At 43.6% G+C, this 15,464-nt stretch overlaps 1 protein-coding gene across 1 annotated transcript in view; it reads left to right on the forward strand.

Moving 5' to 3' along the window:
- The window catches only part of LOC147603622 (ubiquitin-conjugating enzyme E2 22-like), a 42,058-nt gene extending 27,798 nt beyond the window's left edge, over positions 1 to 14,260 (forward strand). Inside the window, exons 4-6 of the mRNA XM_086796099.1 lie at positions 12,765 to 12,877; positions 12,989 to 13,092; positions 13,318 to 14,260. Of these exons, the coding sequence (XP_086652225.1) occupies positions 12,765 to 12,877; positions 12,989 to 13,092; positions 13,318 to 13,618 (518 nt within the window). The 3' untranslated portion in view covers positions 13,619 to 14,260. The remainder of the gene's footprint in view (positions 1 to 12,764; positions 12,878 to 12,988; positions 13,093 to 13,317) is intronic.
- The last annotated feature ends 1,204 nt before the right edge of the window (positions 14,261 to 15,464 follow it).

Consider the following 15,464-nt stretch of genomic DNA (forward strand, 5'->3'; position numbering starts at 1 on the left):
TGCCTTATATAGTGAATATGTGAACGCCCTCAGCAACTGCCCCTAGAAATAGGCTGACAGCCTCACAGCTTACTACACAAGGAAAAAATAGGTTAAAGCCCATAAAATAGAGATGGCCCCATAACACTGAGATACACAATATCTAACACCCTCTCTGCAGTTCATAGTGTGCAAGAGTTTGAAAAAGATAAATTGATGAAGATGCAACCATGGACCCTCCAGTATTGCAGATACTGGAATCACCTCGGAGAGAGCACCCGCCAACCCGTTTCCTCGAAACAAAATGCCACCACAAACAGCAAGGAACTTCACTTGGCTCTGAATTCCCACACAAGTGTGCAGTGAATTCCAAGAATAAGATGAGGAGCTGCATGACACACCTCGCCCATAATCCCCAATAGTGGACTATGAACACATCACGTCCCAAAAGCCTCGAACAATGAACTCGAAACAGATCCTATCCTTAATTTTTGCTACACCAAAGATGACCGTGTCCTACCAGATTTTAATGCTTGGAACTCCGACTCACAGTTCCCATGCACCAGAAAATGGAGCTGCTACCAACCCCCTCTCCTGCCCACAAGCCTCCTCTGGCTGGAAGCACATGGGGAAAACTGCATGTATACTAGAGAAGTACACCATCTTGGTCCTCTTGAGGTGGAAGCGCCCTGGCAGCCCTAGATGTGTTGCTTGAAGTATCTGAGTCACTACTCTGTGTCGTGTTTGAGATGAAGACTTGCCCTTGTCCTTGTCCTTCTTCTTGGACAAACAATCCTTGGAGAGTTGCGCTCTCTTCCCACATGAGAAGCAACGACTCTGACCTTTCTTCTGAACCGAAGTAAGGGCCTAATCCAAACTATTAAGAGACACATTGATCTTACCCTGAGAAACGAGGACGGACTCTTCTTCCAAGAGAAGGGAGCTTAAGTCATGAAAATCCAATTGAGTGGTTGTGACTTGGCACCTCAAAGCTCGAGAAACCACATCATACTCCAGGGGAAGCTTGGTGAGAGTACAAGGAGAGGCACACAACGCAATGTTGTAGATTTGACTTGTAGCAGTCAACGCTACCATCTTTAACTTGTAAACCCACTTCGTACCAATGGCCTTTTTGTTGTAAGGCAAATTTGCCAAATACCATGTGTCATCTTTGAGTATGGAGGCATACTCATCCTACATAGCATGCATCCAATGATCATCTTCCTGTGCTTCCTCAAAGGAAACATGCTCCTCTTCATTGCACAAGGTGTTCATGAGAGCATGTTCTCCCTGGCAAAAACTAGCACGCGTTCTCCCTGGCGAAGGAGTCTGAACATGGCTGTCCTGTAAGGTTTGTAACAACCAACGAGGTATTGCTTTAGCTTTGTGCATGGCTCTCCTTTCCTTTGCCATTGCATCATCAACATAAGGCTTGCTTGACTGCCGATTTTCAGTTGTTATTGGCTGATTTCCAGCATGTATGGCCTGATTTCCTACCACATGGTAATTGTGTACCATTCAAAGGAAGAAGAGTATCAAAGAGATCATGTGAGTCTACATGCGGCTGTTTTTTGCACTCAAGCAAGGGCCGTGATGAATTCTCCTCAAAAACCACATCCTTTGCTAACCATGTTCCACTGTGAGGGAAGATGGTACAGACGGTACCCTATGCTCTTTTGCTTGATCAGCATCACATGAAGCTTGATAATAAGGTAGTGAAGTGCATTTTTGTGAGCTAGTGTACAGAGGGTATGGTCAAGGGCCAAAATTTGCCTCGTAGATTTTGGATGGAAGTTGTTACATAGTGGAAGCATTATTGTACTAATCCACAGCCTAAGCTTGATTAAGAACAAGATGTTGATTAAACATGATTAAGATTGAGGAGCGAGAGGAGAGAGAGTTGTTCAGGGTTTTCTTTGTATTTAATATGGTACGAAAAGGTTGTTGAACGCTTGTACATAACTTAGGTCCTTGCTCAGCCCCATAGGGGTGACCTCTGGCCCTACATGACTTCCATTGACTTACGAGAATCATGAATGAATGAACTGAACTTGAACTGAATAATTGTTGAATATTGAATGTATGTGTATATAATATGCTGGTGTGTTGTTCAGCCAGTAGGATGTTGTTGTTGGCCAGTATTGAAAAAATATTATTCTTATAATATTCCTTAAATTTGTGCGCTTCTTCCCATGTTTGCCCATAGTGTTGGTCATTGCCTAGTTGCTACCGACTGGCTGCTAGGGTCCTTGGCTAGCTGTCGACTGCTGCCTAAGGGCTTGTATGGCTGTCGACTGGTTTCCTACCTCCATGATGATGCTTATGCTGTTGATGGTGATGCTGATGTTAGTAGTCATCTCCTGTTTGTACCATATTACTCAGTGAGGGCCTCTGTTGTGGGTGTGCCCGCCCAGGAGTTCTCTCCATTTTCCTCATTTTTTCCATGTTTTTTCCTTGCTTTTGGTCGTGGGGGTTGTCTGGTTTTGGCCGATTGAGGTTTTTGTCCTGGCCGACTGTGTATATGTTGGGTGACTGGCTTTATTCCAGTCGTGGACATGATTTGCTACTGTTGGTTGTTTTTGGGCTGGCCGACTAGCACCATAGGGTGGTATTTATACCACCCTTGCTCCCCACTTCCACGTATACTGGATATTGTGTATATAGCAGAGTTTATATAGCTTCTCTCTACACTTTTGCGTTTTCTTTCTCCAGAGCAGTTGGTATCAGAGCCCCAAGTGGCTTGAAGCTTGGAGACAGTGGGAGCTTGAGGGTTTGCTGGTTTTTGGTGTTGATTGGAGATTTCTTGGGTTGTTCGGGACTTGGAGAACGGGTAGAGGCGAGCCACCTTGCATAGTGTTTGAAGCCTATTCTTCATTTTTTTTCCCACCCACCCTTCCTTCACAAGACTTTGTGAACCCTTGAGATGGCTGAGAAGCATGTGAAGGTCCCCACTCTTCCCACATTCTCGGTGGATCGACAATTGGACGGGACTAACTATGGCATCTGCAAGGTAGTGATGGAGTCTGTCTTGGAGTCTTATGACTTGGCTGATTTCATTGTGGTTGGTGTTCCACGGCCAGAGTTGGAGGACGGGGAGCTTTTACCCTCTACGAGGAAAGAACGGGAGGCTCAGGCACAATTAAGGGATCATGTCAATGCCGTGTGCGTTCTTTCATCTTTCTTAATTGCACACCCCAGGTGATTAATCATATCAAACACATGACGCTGGCCAGAGGGATTTGGCAACACTTGGCTTCTCTGTATAACTGGGTATGACCAATGAAGCGGATTTTCTTGGAAGTGCAAATGCGAGTGATGAATCTTGCAAAGTCTTTGACGATGCGGGAGCACATCAACAAACTCCAGGCTCTTTAGCAGGAGATTCTTTAGGTTGGGAAGGAGATATCTTTAGAGGATATGTCCATCAATTTGCTGTCTCATCTGACCTCGCAGTATTCAGCTTTCTATTTCTCTTTGATCACCAGTGGGAGGCTCAACACCATCACATGGGAGGAGCTTGTGCCTATGGTCTTGGACCAGGAAGAGCGGTTTACGAATCCTCCACAGGGCGGAGGTTTTGAGGCCTTGACTGGCCAGTCGTCGAAAGGCCGCAACAAGGGCAAAGGGAAGTGTGCATAGGCGAAGTCATCTGAGCAAGAGCCGAACTTGGATCGTGACGCCTTGAAGGCAGAGCGGACTTGTAACCATTGTGGCGAGAAAGGCCACTATTGGAGGAAATGTCCTTAGTGGAGCACCGAGAAAGGTGCAGATTCCTTAGCAGTAATCGGGCACCGGAGTTTCATCTTCTTCGAGCAAGGAGGCGGTTGGACTCACCGCTAGGGATACTCGGGAGTGGATTCTAGACAGTGCTTCAACCACCTGGGGATGAATGTTGTGGTGGATAGCAGCACCACTGTCAAAATGGATAAGCATGGGTTGGTTAGCCACTTTGCTCCAAGTCTTGAAAAGTTGCCTTACCTCTGGTGGTGTATCATCCTGATGTTGAAGTTCCTTTGGCAATGCATTGGTTTGGGGTAGCTTGTCGGGACATTTTATAGCCATATGTCCGTTCTTCCCGCATTGGAAACACTTTCCTTCTTTGACATATTCTTCGAGTTGCTTGCGGGATAGCTTCTTTCGGTAAAGTGGAGGTTTATCCCTACTCTTGTCCTTCTTCTTCTGTGGCTCATTTCTTGATCGAGATCCTCCTTTGAACCTCTTCTTTTGGGATGGATCTTGATTATCGTTGTTTGCTTTGCCCACCATCCAAGGCATATGTAGGGCATCGGCTTGTAGAGCTCTGTCTTGTGCTTCCTCCAAGGTTTTCGGTCCCGCCATGTGAACTGCTTGCATATAAGCTTAGGTTGCAATCCATTGATAAACTTACGCATTTCCATTAGTGATGGAAGGGAATATAAGAAGTAAATTTTAATGAGACGACTGAAAAGTTATTAAGGTAAGTTGCCACATTCTCACCGACTTTTTGCACATCTGCTTTAAAGTTTGCAAGAATGAACTTTTTGTTGAACGTGGTCTTGAAGTCGGTCCACGACTTTGGCTCGGTTCCATCTTGCAACACCTTTAGCCACCAATTCAAGGCAGCATTCTTTAAATGCATACGAACCATGCGAAGTTTGGACTTTTCGGATAAGTTCTCGCCTCCAAAGGCAGAATTAAACTGTTTGATGAAAGATAAGGCTTTTTGGATATCCCGCTTTCCATGAAAGGTATCAAACTTGACACTCTTCTCCGTTTGAAGTTCACTTTGCCGGTTGTAGAAGGCTCCTTTGCCTTCTTTTCCCTTGCTTGGCCCGAAGAAGCTGCATCCAAGAGAGCGGGCCTAGGGGTAGCTTCTCTATTTTACCTCCATGGGTAGTGGATCGGGTAGTTTTAGATTCTTCTGCAATAGTGACTCCTTTGGCTCGAAGATAGGCTTTGGTGGCTGATCTTTAATGAAATCTTCAAACATCCAAGCCCTTCTATGATCATGCTCCTTCTTGGCTCTCCAAGCTAAGAACTCTTCATCTTGGAGAAACTGTTTGAATTGTTGAAAATCTCGGTACTCTGCTGGTGTCATAGTTGCTCTCTCATGAGAGAGAGATTGACAATCTTGGGTTGGCCTCATAATTGTCCCTTTCAATATATCCTTGGTATCCCTCTACTCTTCTCTCACCCCAAGAGAGATTTCTTCAAGAGAAATCTAATAAAATATTACTCAACTTTGGTTAAAGTTCTTTAGTTATGCTTTTCTAACTTCAGGGTCTTGCTTTTTTTCCTTGGAGTTGCTTTTTGGAAAAGTGGCCTTTAGTTTTTTGGTTCAGCTCAGTCTCCTATTTCCAACGGCAACGTTGGCTCGCGGTCAACCAAGTTTGACTTTGTTCTTTTCTCTACTTTTTGACTAAAATTGGTGCCTTTTCTTGAGTCAACTTCAAGATCGCTGCTCCCATTTGCTTTCATCAATCTGTCCATGTGAAAAAGAGCTAGGAGGGCCAAATAGTTACATGACTTAGGGGTGGCCGTGGCCCTTCTACATAGCTTCTACTTATGAATGCAATGGATGAATTGCTGAATGAGACTTGATGAATGATTGAATCTTGAATTATGCTTATATATATATGTTGAGGTCCTGTCGGCTAGCACCAGATGCTGTCGGCTTGATGTGGACATGAATATTCCTGAAAAATTCCTATTAAATGGGTTGCGTTGATTGTACTACTGTCCCTTGTGTTGGCCTTAATGCTGAGGATAGCTGACTGGCTGCAAAGGTCCTATGCTAGTTGCTATTGTTGCTGTCGAGACAGGTTTCCATGTCCCCAGATGAGGTTGTTGCTGATGATGATGAGATGATGGTGCTGAAACTACTGTTGATGATGATGCTTCTGATGCTGACACTATATGATGTACTAAATGTTGCACTAATCAAGGATTAAAACAGTTCATGCTGAAGATTCAGCCATGGCACGTGACAACGAGCCTCGTTGCGCTCCTTATATAGTGCTTGCTGCAAGGGCATCCCACGCTAACTTAGCAATGACACATGAACGGATATGTGGTAATAGGTATAATGCTTTCTTCACTGAGAGAGCAACGAGGGAATGTGCCTATGCATTCGTAGAATCCCATCGTCTTTGATCCACAATAGGAGGTGCAGGTGCTAGTATGACTGAAGCAACTCTAATACCTATATTGTAAAAGTAGCAAGAGCAGGCTGTTGCACTGGAGATATCCTTGACGTTCTTCATCTCCAAAACTATTTCCCAAATCTCTTTGGCAACCAATAAGTGCCTCATCGTATAAGTTCGCAATGGGTAGTTAGCCCTGTCAATTTTGTCTCTGCCAGCAAGCATCCCAAACATATCACTGAGAGAGTAACAAGGGAATGTGCCTATGCATTCCTAGAATCCCATCGTCTTTGATCCGCAATAAGAGGTGCAGGTGCTAGTATGACTGAAGCGACTCTAATACCTATTGTAAAAGTTGCAGGAGCAGGCTGTTGCACTGGAGATATACTTGACGTTCTTCATCTCCAAAACTATTTCCCAAATCTCTTTGGCAACCAATAAGTGCCTCATCATATAAGTTCGCAATGGATAGTTAGTCCCATCAATTTTGTCTCTGCCAGCAAGCATCCCAAACACATCATTACCAACCATACTGTTTGCAAGTCTACTCTTTGTACCCAACTGAATGCAAGTGATGCAAACCTTGCAAAATACTGCAAGTATGTACATAGTTATCTTTGAAACTAGTCCTGCTCATGAGGTACGTAAAAAATGGTATGGTATGAAACTATGCAAGCGAAACTATTTTTTTTGTGACTTTTTTTATGTTCGTTTTTTTTCCTGTTTTGTTTTACTAATTTTTTATGGCCGTTTGGGCAATGGGGGCTTTCTACCTTGCCACCTTCTCTCGACTTTGCATCTCTAAATGTGTACAAATATCTATTGGTTCTTTTGTTTTTTTTTAATGGCCGTTTTTTTGGTGACTTTTTTTATGTCCGTTTTTTTTCTTCTTGTTTTGTTTTACTGTTTTTTATGGCCATTTGGGCAATGGGGGCTTTCTATTCTACCTTGCCACCTTCTCTTGATTTTGCATCTCTAAATGTGTACAAATATCTATTGGTGCTTTTGTTTTTTTAAATGGCCGTTTTTTTGGCGACTTTTTTTATGTCCGTTTTTTTTCTTCCTGTTCTGTTTTACTGTTTTTTATGGCCGTTTGGGCCAATGGGTGCTTTCTACCTTGCCATCTCTAAATGTGTACAAAGGTCTATTTTTCAAGTGTTTTTTAAAGTCGACCGTACCTCTATCGAACTTATTTTTCGGAAATAAAAAGTCTCCTACCGATACTGTTTTTTCGTACCTTCGTACCTGACAACTATGAGTATGTATGTATGCTACTGATCGCAATGTGAAACAGTGCAAGTAGCTCTCTGAAGACCTGCAAAAGTATTGAAAGGAGTAGGGATAGAGATTTTACCTTTGTAATTTCTGCACCCATATGCTCGGTTCAACTTTGTTTTGGGACAAGCTGAAAATATGCAGAAGTGTTTTGGAGGCCCAAACAAACTCTGATTTTGACGATTTTTGGCTTGGGAGACACAAGAAGAGACGAGGAACACAATAGTGAAAAAAACATTTTTTCAAAATAGGAGCTGCAATGGTGGTGCTACCGGCTGAGCTGGGCGGTGGCAAGTGGCAATGGGCTGAACCACCACAAATTGGGTAGAGCTGGGCTTAAACACCCAAATAAAAAAATTGAAAAGGGGATGGTTAATTGGACTGCGATGAGTTTGTGTGTGTGTGTACACGGCGGCTTCCTGAAGTGGGCTATGGAAGATGGCCAGGTTGACGTGTAGAGTGGCGGCTAGTTTTCCTGCTTCTCCTACCTCCGATGGAGCTGAAAATATGCATAAGTGTTTTGGAGGCCCAAACAAACTCCGATTTCCCAAACAAACTCCGATTTCGACAGTTTTTGGCTTGGGAGACACAAGAAGAGACGAGGTGTCACGATTGTGACTTAGTTCATTATACACAGTCTCCTTATGGTTACAGATACTGAAGTGACATGATTACAGAGGACCCCTACACTCGGATGGTCACGACTATTCGCTCTAGAGACATGCCTCTTCATCAAGAGCCACACTCCTTCGACGACTGGTCACACCCCTTCGCTCTAAGGTTGCAACTCTTCATCCAATGGTTGCAGCTATTCGTCCAAAGGATGTGTCTCTTCGCCTAGAGTCATGACTATTGGTCATGGGATGTGTCTTTTCATTCGTGTCTCTTGGACTCCTATATAAGGAGCCTATTGTATCACAATTTCAATCAATCAATCAAACATCTGTGTTCAAGTCTACTTTCAGTTTCAGTCTTAAATACACAGATAGTGGATGAAATACTAAGTAATAACAGTAATCCTCACAGTGGTATCAGAGCAAAATTTTTTCCCGGGCCTACGGTTGTGAGCCTCTCACCCTCTCCGCTCTGCTCTCCTCTCGGTGTTGTATGGAAGAAGCAGAGCGATGGTGGACTTGGCGTGAATCCTTGCTCGCAGTAATGTAAACAAGTACACAAGGTCTCACACCCATATACACGTATTGTGTGTATAGCAGAGAGGGACCCCCTGCTGTATTTCCGGAATACCCTCCCTCCCTGCTGACCGGTGGTGTTCGGAGTTCGCAACATGGCCGGAACTGCCCCTTTCGCTGCTGAATATGAGGCCCCTCCCCTCTCTTCGCCTAGGTTGCTGCCAACGTGCGCTCTTGTTTGCTGAGAGTGGCTGCCGGTTGTGAGCCTCCTTAATACATGCAGCGTCTGCTGGTGGCACACTGTTCGAAGAGGCGCTGTTCGAAGAGGCGCACCCGGCGACGTGATCCAACTCTTCGAAAAGGCGCACCTCCTCGCATCCAGTCGTCGACGACGCGTACAGGCCTTCGAAGCGGCGCACCCTTTCCAGTCGGCGACGCGTCACCTTTACACACAAAAAAATAAAAAAAACAATAAGCCTTATAACTTAAGGCTTATAATTAAGCCTTATTATATACGTACGTGAAGCAGCCGGCAGCCAGCACCGAACGGCCACCCGCCAGCGCAAGGAAACCCAGCCGCCGCGCTGACCAGCGCGCACACAAAAAAAAAGAAAAAGGAAAAAAAGAAGAGACGGACAGCCAGCGACCTGCACATTTTTTAAAAAAAAAAAACCCATACACTTACGGGTTCATACGAAATGGCGCCTGCCTTGGTCTTCTGCGCGCCAACTTGCTGCCGTCTCCCTTTCTCGAAAACAGTCTTCTTCATTGCTAGGCTCCTGCGGTCTATGACGGTGTTTTCCGCAGCTTGACGACTATGACCTTGTTGCTTCTTCTCCAGCAAAACTATTTATTATGACATTCACAGCAACAAGCTGCATTCCAGCGGTTTGAAGCCATGTTCCATCAACAACCAAAAGCTTGTATCGATGAGCTTCAACATGTTTCTCAACAAAAATTCTCTCAGCATGGTTCTTCAGAGACAACTAGACACAAAGTATCTTCGTGCGAGCAATGCAAGCCTCAGCATGGATATTCTTGGAAATGTTACGGTTCTAAGCAACCAACTTCTTATTGGAATCATCAGCAACAAAAGCAGCAACATGAAGCTTCCAAAGGATCACATCTTGGAAAGAAATCAGCCATATCAAGATGGGCTTACTTAGTGGCACGATTGTCCACTGTCCGACCCTAGTCGAGTACTCGGTCGTGAACGCCGCGACGTTGGACAAGTTTCCCCTCGCGAGCAATGCCCTACATTCAAGTCCTTGCAAGCTCTTGGTGGCAGTGTTGAAGACTTACTCATTCTCACGTTGTGCAAGAGGATCCTTGAGAGGTCTAAGAGGCGCAAACAACCTCAACCTCCCCCTTCTACATTGGAAGCCTTAATACCTGCTGAGAAAGCTGAAGATTCAGAAGATTCTGGTACATGTGTCCACAACCCCTTTTCTTGCCGTGACCCAGGCAGAAGCAATAGCCTCGTCACCGCCCGTGCAAAACGGAGTCTTTGCCTCTGACCAGATACCGGACGTCGTGGTGAATGATGATTCTTCAAAAATGAAGACTCCAGTCCTTACCTTCAGTGGTGCAAATGAATCTTTGGACATAACTTGTTCCGAGAACAACTTTCTGAGCAAAGAAAAGCATATGGAAGATATTTCTTCTCAACCTACGACAACACTTGAAGACTTTTGTGTTCCAGAAAAAATCAGTGGAATCCCTTTCAGACATCCAACAGGTGGTTGTCACCTCTCAGTTGGAAAGCGTGGTGACACAATCAGATAATTTACCAATAGTTTCACTTGAAGCAGATAAAGATTCAATCTTTTCTTGGACAAAGCTCGAAGTTACCAATGATGTTAACAAAAGTTCTACTCAAGTTACAGATATGATTCTCATGCTTTTGGTAAAGATGAGACAAGTTGCAGATGCAGTTAATATTCAGTTTGATATATGCAAGATTGTTATGGTCAACAATAATGCCATGACATGGGATCTAGCAGCTAGAGCTTTGGATGCAGAAGCAATACAATCATTTCCCTTCTTCCAGAGTCACAACAACTACCCCTGGGTTTTATTTTAAATGGGAGGGAATGTCACGATTGTGACTTAGTTCATTATACACAGTCTCCTTATGGTTACAGATACTGAAGTGACATGATTACAGAGGACCCCTACACTCGGATGGTCACGACTATTCGCTCTAGAGACATGCCTCTTCATCAAGAGCCACACTCCTTCGACGACTGGTCACACCCCTTCGCTCTAAGGTTGCAACTCTTCATCCAATGGTTGCAGCTATTCGTCCAAAGGATGTGTCTCTTCGCCTAGAGTCATGACTATTGGTAATGGGATGTGTCTTTTCATTCGTGTCTCTTGGACTCCTATATAAGGAGCCTGTTGTATCACAATTTCAATCAATCAATCAAACATCTGTGTTCAAGTCTACTTTCAGTTTCAGTCTTAAATACACAGATAGTGGATGAAATACTAAGTAATAAAAGTAATCCTCACACGAGGAACACAATAGTGAAAAAAACATTTTTTCAAAACAGGAGCTGCAATGGTGGTGCTACCGGTTGAACTGGGCGGTGGTAAGTGGCAATGGGCTGAACCACCACAAATTGGGTAGAGCTGGGCTTAAATACCCAAATAAAAAAATTGAAAAGGGGATGGTTAATTGGACTGCGATGAGTTCGTGTGTGTGCACACGGCGGCTTCCTGGAGTGGGCTATGGAAGATGGCCGGGCTGATCGCTATTTTTCCTGCTTCTCCTACCTCCAATGGAGCTGAAAATATGCAGAAGTGTTTTGGAGGCCCAAACAAACTCCGATTTCGATGATTTTTGGCTTGGGAGACACAAGAAGAGACGAGGAACACAATAGTGAAAAAACATTTTTTCAAAACAGGAGGTGCAATGGTGGTGCTACCGGCTGAGCTGGGCGGTGGCAAGTGGCAATGGGCTGACCCACCACAAATTGGGTAGAGCTGGGCTTAAATACTCAAATAAAAAAATTGAAAAGGGGATGGTTAATTGGACTGCGATGAGTTCGTGTGTGTGTACACGGCAGCTTCTTGGAGTGGGCTATGGAAGATGGCCGGGCTGACCTATAGAGTGGCGGCTATTTTTCCTGCTTCTCCTACCTCCAATGGAGCTTTACCTCCTTGCAAATGAAGGCCTTAATGCACCCCAAGGGGTATGGGGTCTTTTGAAGAGACCAAAGGTAGGGAGAGGAGGTGATTGAAGCTGCAATTGTACTCATGCTCTAATCACTTTTGGTCAACTCTAATCTCTTGCTTAAGTTAGTCATCATGCTTAATCCAGTGTACTCATGCCTATTTAAAGGCTTCAATTTAATGCAAGAGTACACTCATTCTCTACTTTCATGCTGTCATTATGCTGATCATTTATCTAATCACTTTTGATTAACTCTAATCTCTTGCCGAAGATAGTCATCATGCTTAATCCATGTCATTAATCATTCCATTCAAGCCACCATAATTCTAACAGGGCGAACCTTCCCTCCCGAGTCCCATTCATGGGAAAATCCTCTGGATGGCAGGCAGTCAGGGGGAGGGCTGGAAGGTGGAGGCACACAGGTGCGCAGGCAGGGGAAGAAGTGCGGAGCAAGGGTGGAAGGGTTGAAAGCTGGGCTGGATGACGGGCAGTCAGTGAGGAGGTGGGCAAGGTGAATGGCAGGCAGGGCTGGAAGGTGGAGGCGCACAGGTATGCAGGGGGGGGAGGAAGGTGCACAGTAGTATGGGAGCTCAGATCGCAATGATGTTCCTGTTTCCGTTTTCATTTCCATTTCCTGTTTCCGTCAACTATGGATGAGTACCCATGAGATCCTCTTCAAACATGTGAAATGTTGATTATGATTATGCTTGGTGCTGCTTATGTACATACGTGCTAGTGCCCTTTGCTACTCTAGGGACATGGCTCTTTGATGATTCATCAAAGAACTGTACCATGATGGACACTGAGCAGTGTTTTTAATCTCGATCCTTAACTGCATCAGTAGAATTTTATGGATATTACGTGTCCTTTTAAGATGCACATTTTTAACCATGCCAGCACAAATGTGCACATTCTAGAACGTTAATGCCCTCTTTAAAAGTGACTGACATGGGATGCTCGTATATATGTATGTGTATAAATGCCTGCGTGGGTGCGTGAATGTTCAAAGAGTAGTTTATGGGCCTGTATGAGGCATTTGCTTGTGTCTTAGCGTTAAATCATGAGACTCTTTTCATGCAGGCTACTTCATGACAAAAATTTTTCATCCAAATATAGCCAAGAATGGAGAAATCTGTGTGAACACCTTAAAGAAAGATTGGAAGCCCACTCTTGGATTGCGGCATGTTCTTCTGGTAACTTCTTCTCCATTAAAGTTGAAGGTTTATGAAGCCAATTTGCAATTTTCATGATTCAAATCTGCACCTTGCTTTTAGAAAATGGACACTAATAATACATGTGAACAGGTGGTGAGGTGTTTGCTTATTGAGCCTTTCCCAGAGTCGGCTCTGAATGAGGAGGCTGGAAAGATGCTGATGGAAGACTATGAGGGATATGCTAGGCATGCCAGGTATACTTTGTACGTGTATATATATATATATATATAATTTGAAATTATAGGTCTGCTGGTGCATTAACCATTATAATACATGAAGGATTAGGTTATCGTGGCTATTCATGTACAAAAAGGGATTGTTATCGTGACTATTTTACATGTTTACATCCAATCATAATATTGAGATTATGCTAGTTTTGTATAATTTTTTGTTGTGGTATTGCTTAATGGCTTTTCCAGATTAATGACCAACATACACGCTATGAAACCCAAAGCCAAGAGCAAGGTGGTAATAGGCGAATCGATGACCATCAACGCAGGACCTGGTGACAGCCTGAGTTCCCAGAACCTTGCCCTTCCTAGCAATGTACTGCACAGAGACAACAACCGAGATAGTGGGGTCGGGCCGAACACTGATACACATGTATTGAGTGCTTCGACAGTGAGTCCGAAGAGGGTTGAAGTTGAGGTAAGCACAGCCAAAATGCCTCTAGACAAGAAGAAGCTTGAGGCAAGGAAGAAGAGCTTAAAAAGGTTGTAGGCTGTGTTGCCTGCATGCACTATCATTCAAAAGTGCTCATACATCTCTGAGGCTTGGGCTTCTTGGTCCACCTGTTATATATTAAGGACTGCATTTTGTGCATATTTGTACAATGCCAAGAGAGTTAACAGGAACATTTGATTCAATTTATCTATTATGAGTTTGTAACAGGTTTATTGTGGCATGTACTCCAACTCCACTCCATCCATGCAGGTAAACAGGGTTGGGTTAGTATAGGATCCATCCAAAGGCTCAATGTGTGTAGCCTTTGCCAACAACTGCAAATAGTTCTGCTGCATTGATATTTTCAGCAGGGCATGAGTTCGGTTTTTTTCATGCTTTAAGTTTGTGAACATGACAAATCTGAAGTCCCTTCCAAATATACCTCCTGTTCCTCCTGTTCCTGCTGTTAGAGGATCTGATTATGGGTGGAGGATGGCTGCCTATTTATAACCTGTCTTTAGGTTTCATGGGCTGTTGTGTTGAGGAGAGGAACATGGGGGAAGCTTCATTTTGCCTTACGAGTGTTCCCTGTTGTGTCCTAAGTGTAGATCCTTTCACTGTAATAAGTTCTGAAGAGAAATTAATGTAGAAATGGTACATTGTATGTATTAAAGTTCTGAAGAGAGAAAGGTACACTTGTATGTGGTGTTCTTTGCATCATTGAGACTACTACTCGTGCCATGCAGTTCAGTGTGTAGGTAATAAGAAAAATTATTACATGTATATTGTACAGATTTCTGAGCCTTGAAGTTCGTAGATTGAGAAAAAGCATATTCTAGTCATATATTTAGCCAATTAATTTAATCAAAGAGTGACTTCAGAGTGCCGATGAAAAAAGCAGTCTCATGGTGGTGGTGTTATTTGAGTTGCATGCAAAGCTAGAGCCAATGGCACATGCAAGATCACTACCATGTGTTGTCTATTGCATAGCCTCCTTGGGACTGTCTTGCATGCAAGCTGCGCTGCTACCATGTTTGTCTTGTCACCGAGCCTTCATGTTGTCTTCTTCAAACAAAGATTAATACAACACTTCTACTCTGTTAGGCATAAGAATCTTGTTACGCTACTTAATGGTGAAGGCATTGTGTTGGAGATGGTGTTAATTTCCATATCTCAAAAATGACTTTGCATTATAGCCAATCAGAACTTTCAATATGCCACTGAGAACTTTCAAGTTGGAAGGATACCATTGGCCAAACTTGTACTTGGAGGGTGCTCCCAACGCTTTGGCATAGGCGGGAGGAATTAGCAAAATGTGCTACATGTTGTCGGGAATCTTTGCATCAGATGCCTCTTGATTTCGGAGGAGAAACTCTAATTACGGAGCTCTACAAGCATCACTCTCTAACTCGTGCTAGCCCCGGGGGTTTTTGGGAATGACAAATCAAACTGTAGGCTCATAATTTGGAAAAAAATGATGCTAATTGCTAATTTCAAGATTGGGTACAACATCTCTAACTCATTTTGGTAAATCAAAAGATTAAGCTTTTATTATATAGAGCGTACACACCATAAAGAGTTTAATGTCCCAATTAGCAACACCTACGGGAGCACGAATAGATGATGAGGATGCAGTTGTCTTTTTAAGAACTATGCTTGATGAAGAGTATGGATAATTAGTCTCTACTCTTAAAAATATTCCACAACCTTTTTTAGAAGACTTTGAAGCTGTACTCTTTGAGGAGTATAAGAAGCAAGAGAAGACTTCACCAAGAACAAGTTCTCCACCAATAAGAACATCAACAGGAAGAACTTCACTGACTCAAAAGCAAAGAAGTCTTTCGGATTTTGTGGTAAAGATAACCATATTGAGGAGAGAATTATTTCTTTAAGAAAAAGGCAC

Source organism: Cibotium barometz, chromosome 63, assembly GCF_041138505.1.
Source record: "Cibotium barometz isolate CiBa-2024 chromosome 63, ASM4113850v1, whole genome shotgun sequence".
Taxonomy (NCBI): Eukaryota; Viridiplantae; Streptophyta; class Polypodiopsida; order Cyatheales; family Cibotiaceae; genus Cibotium; species Cibotium barometz.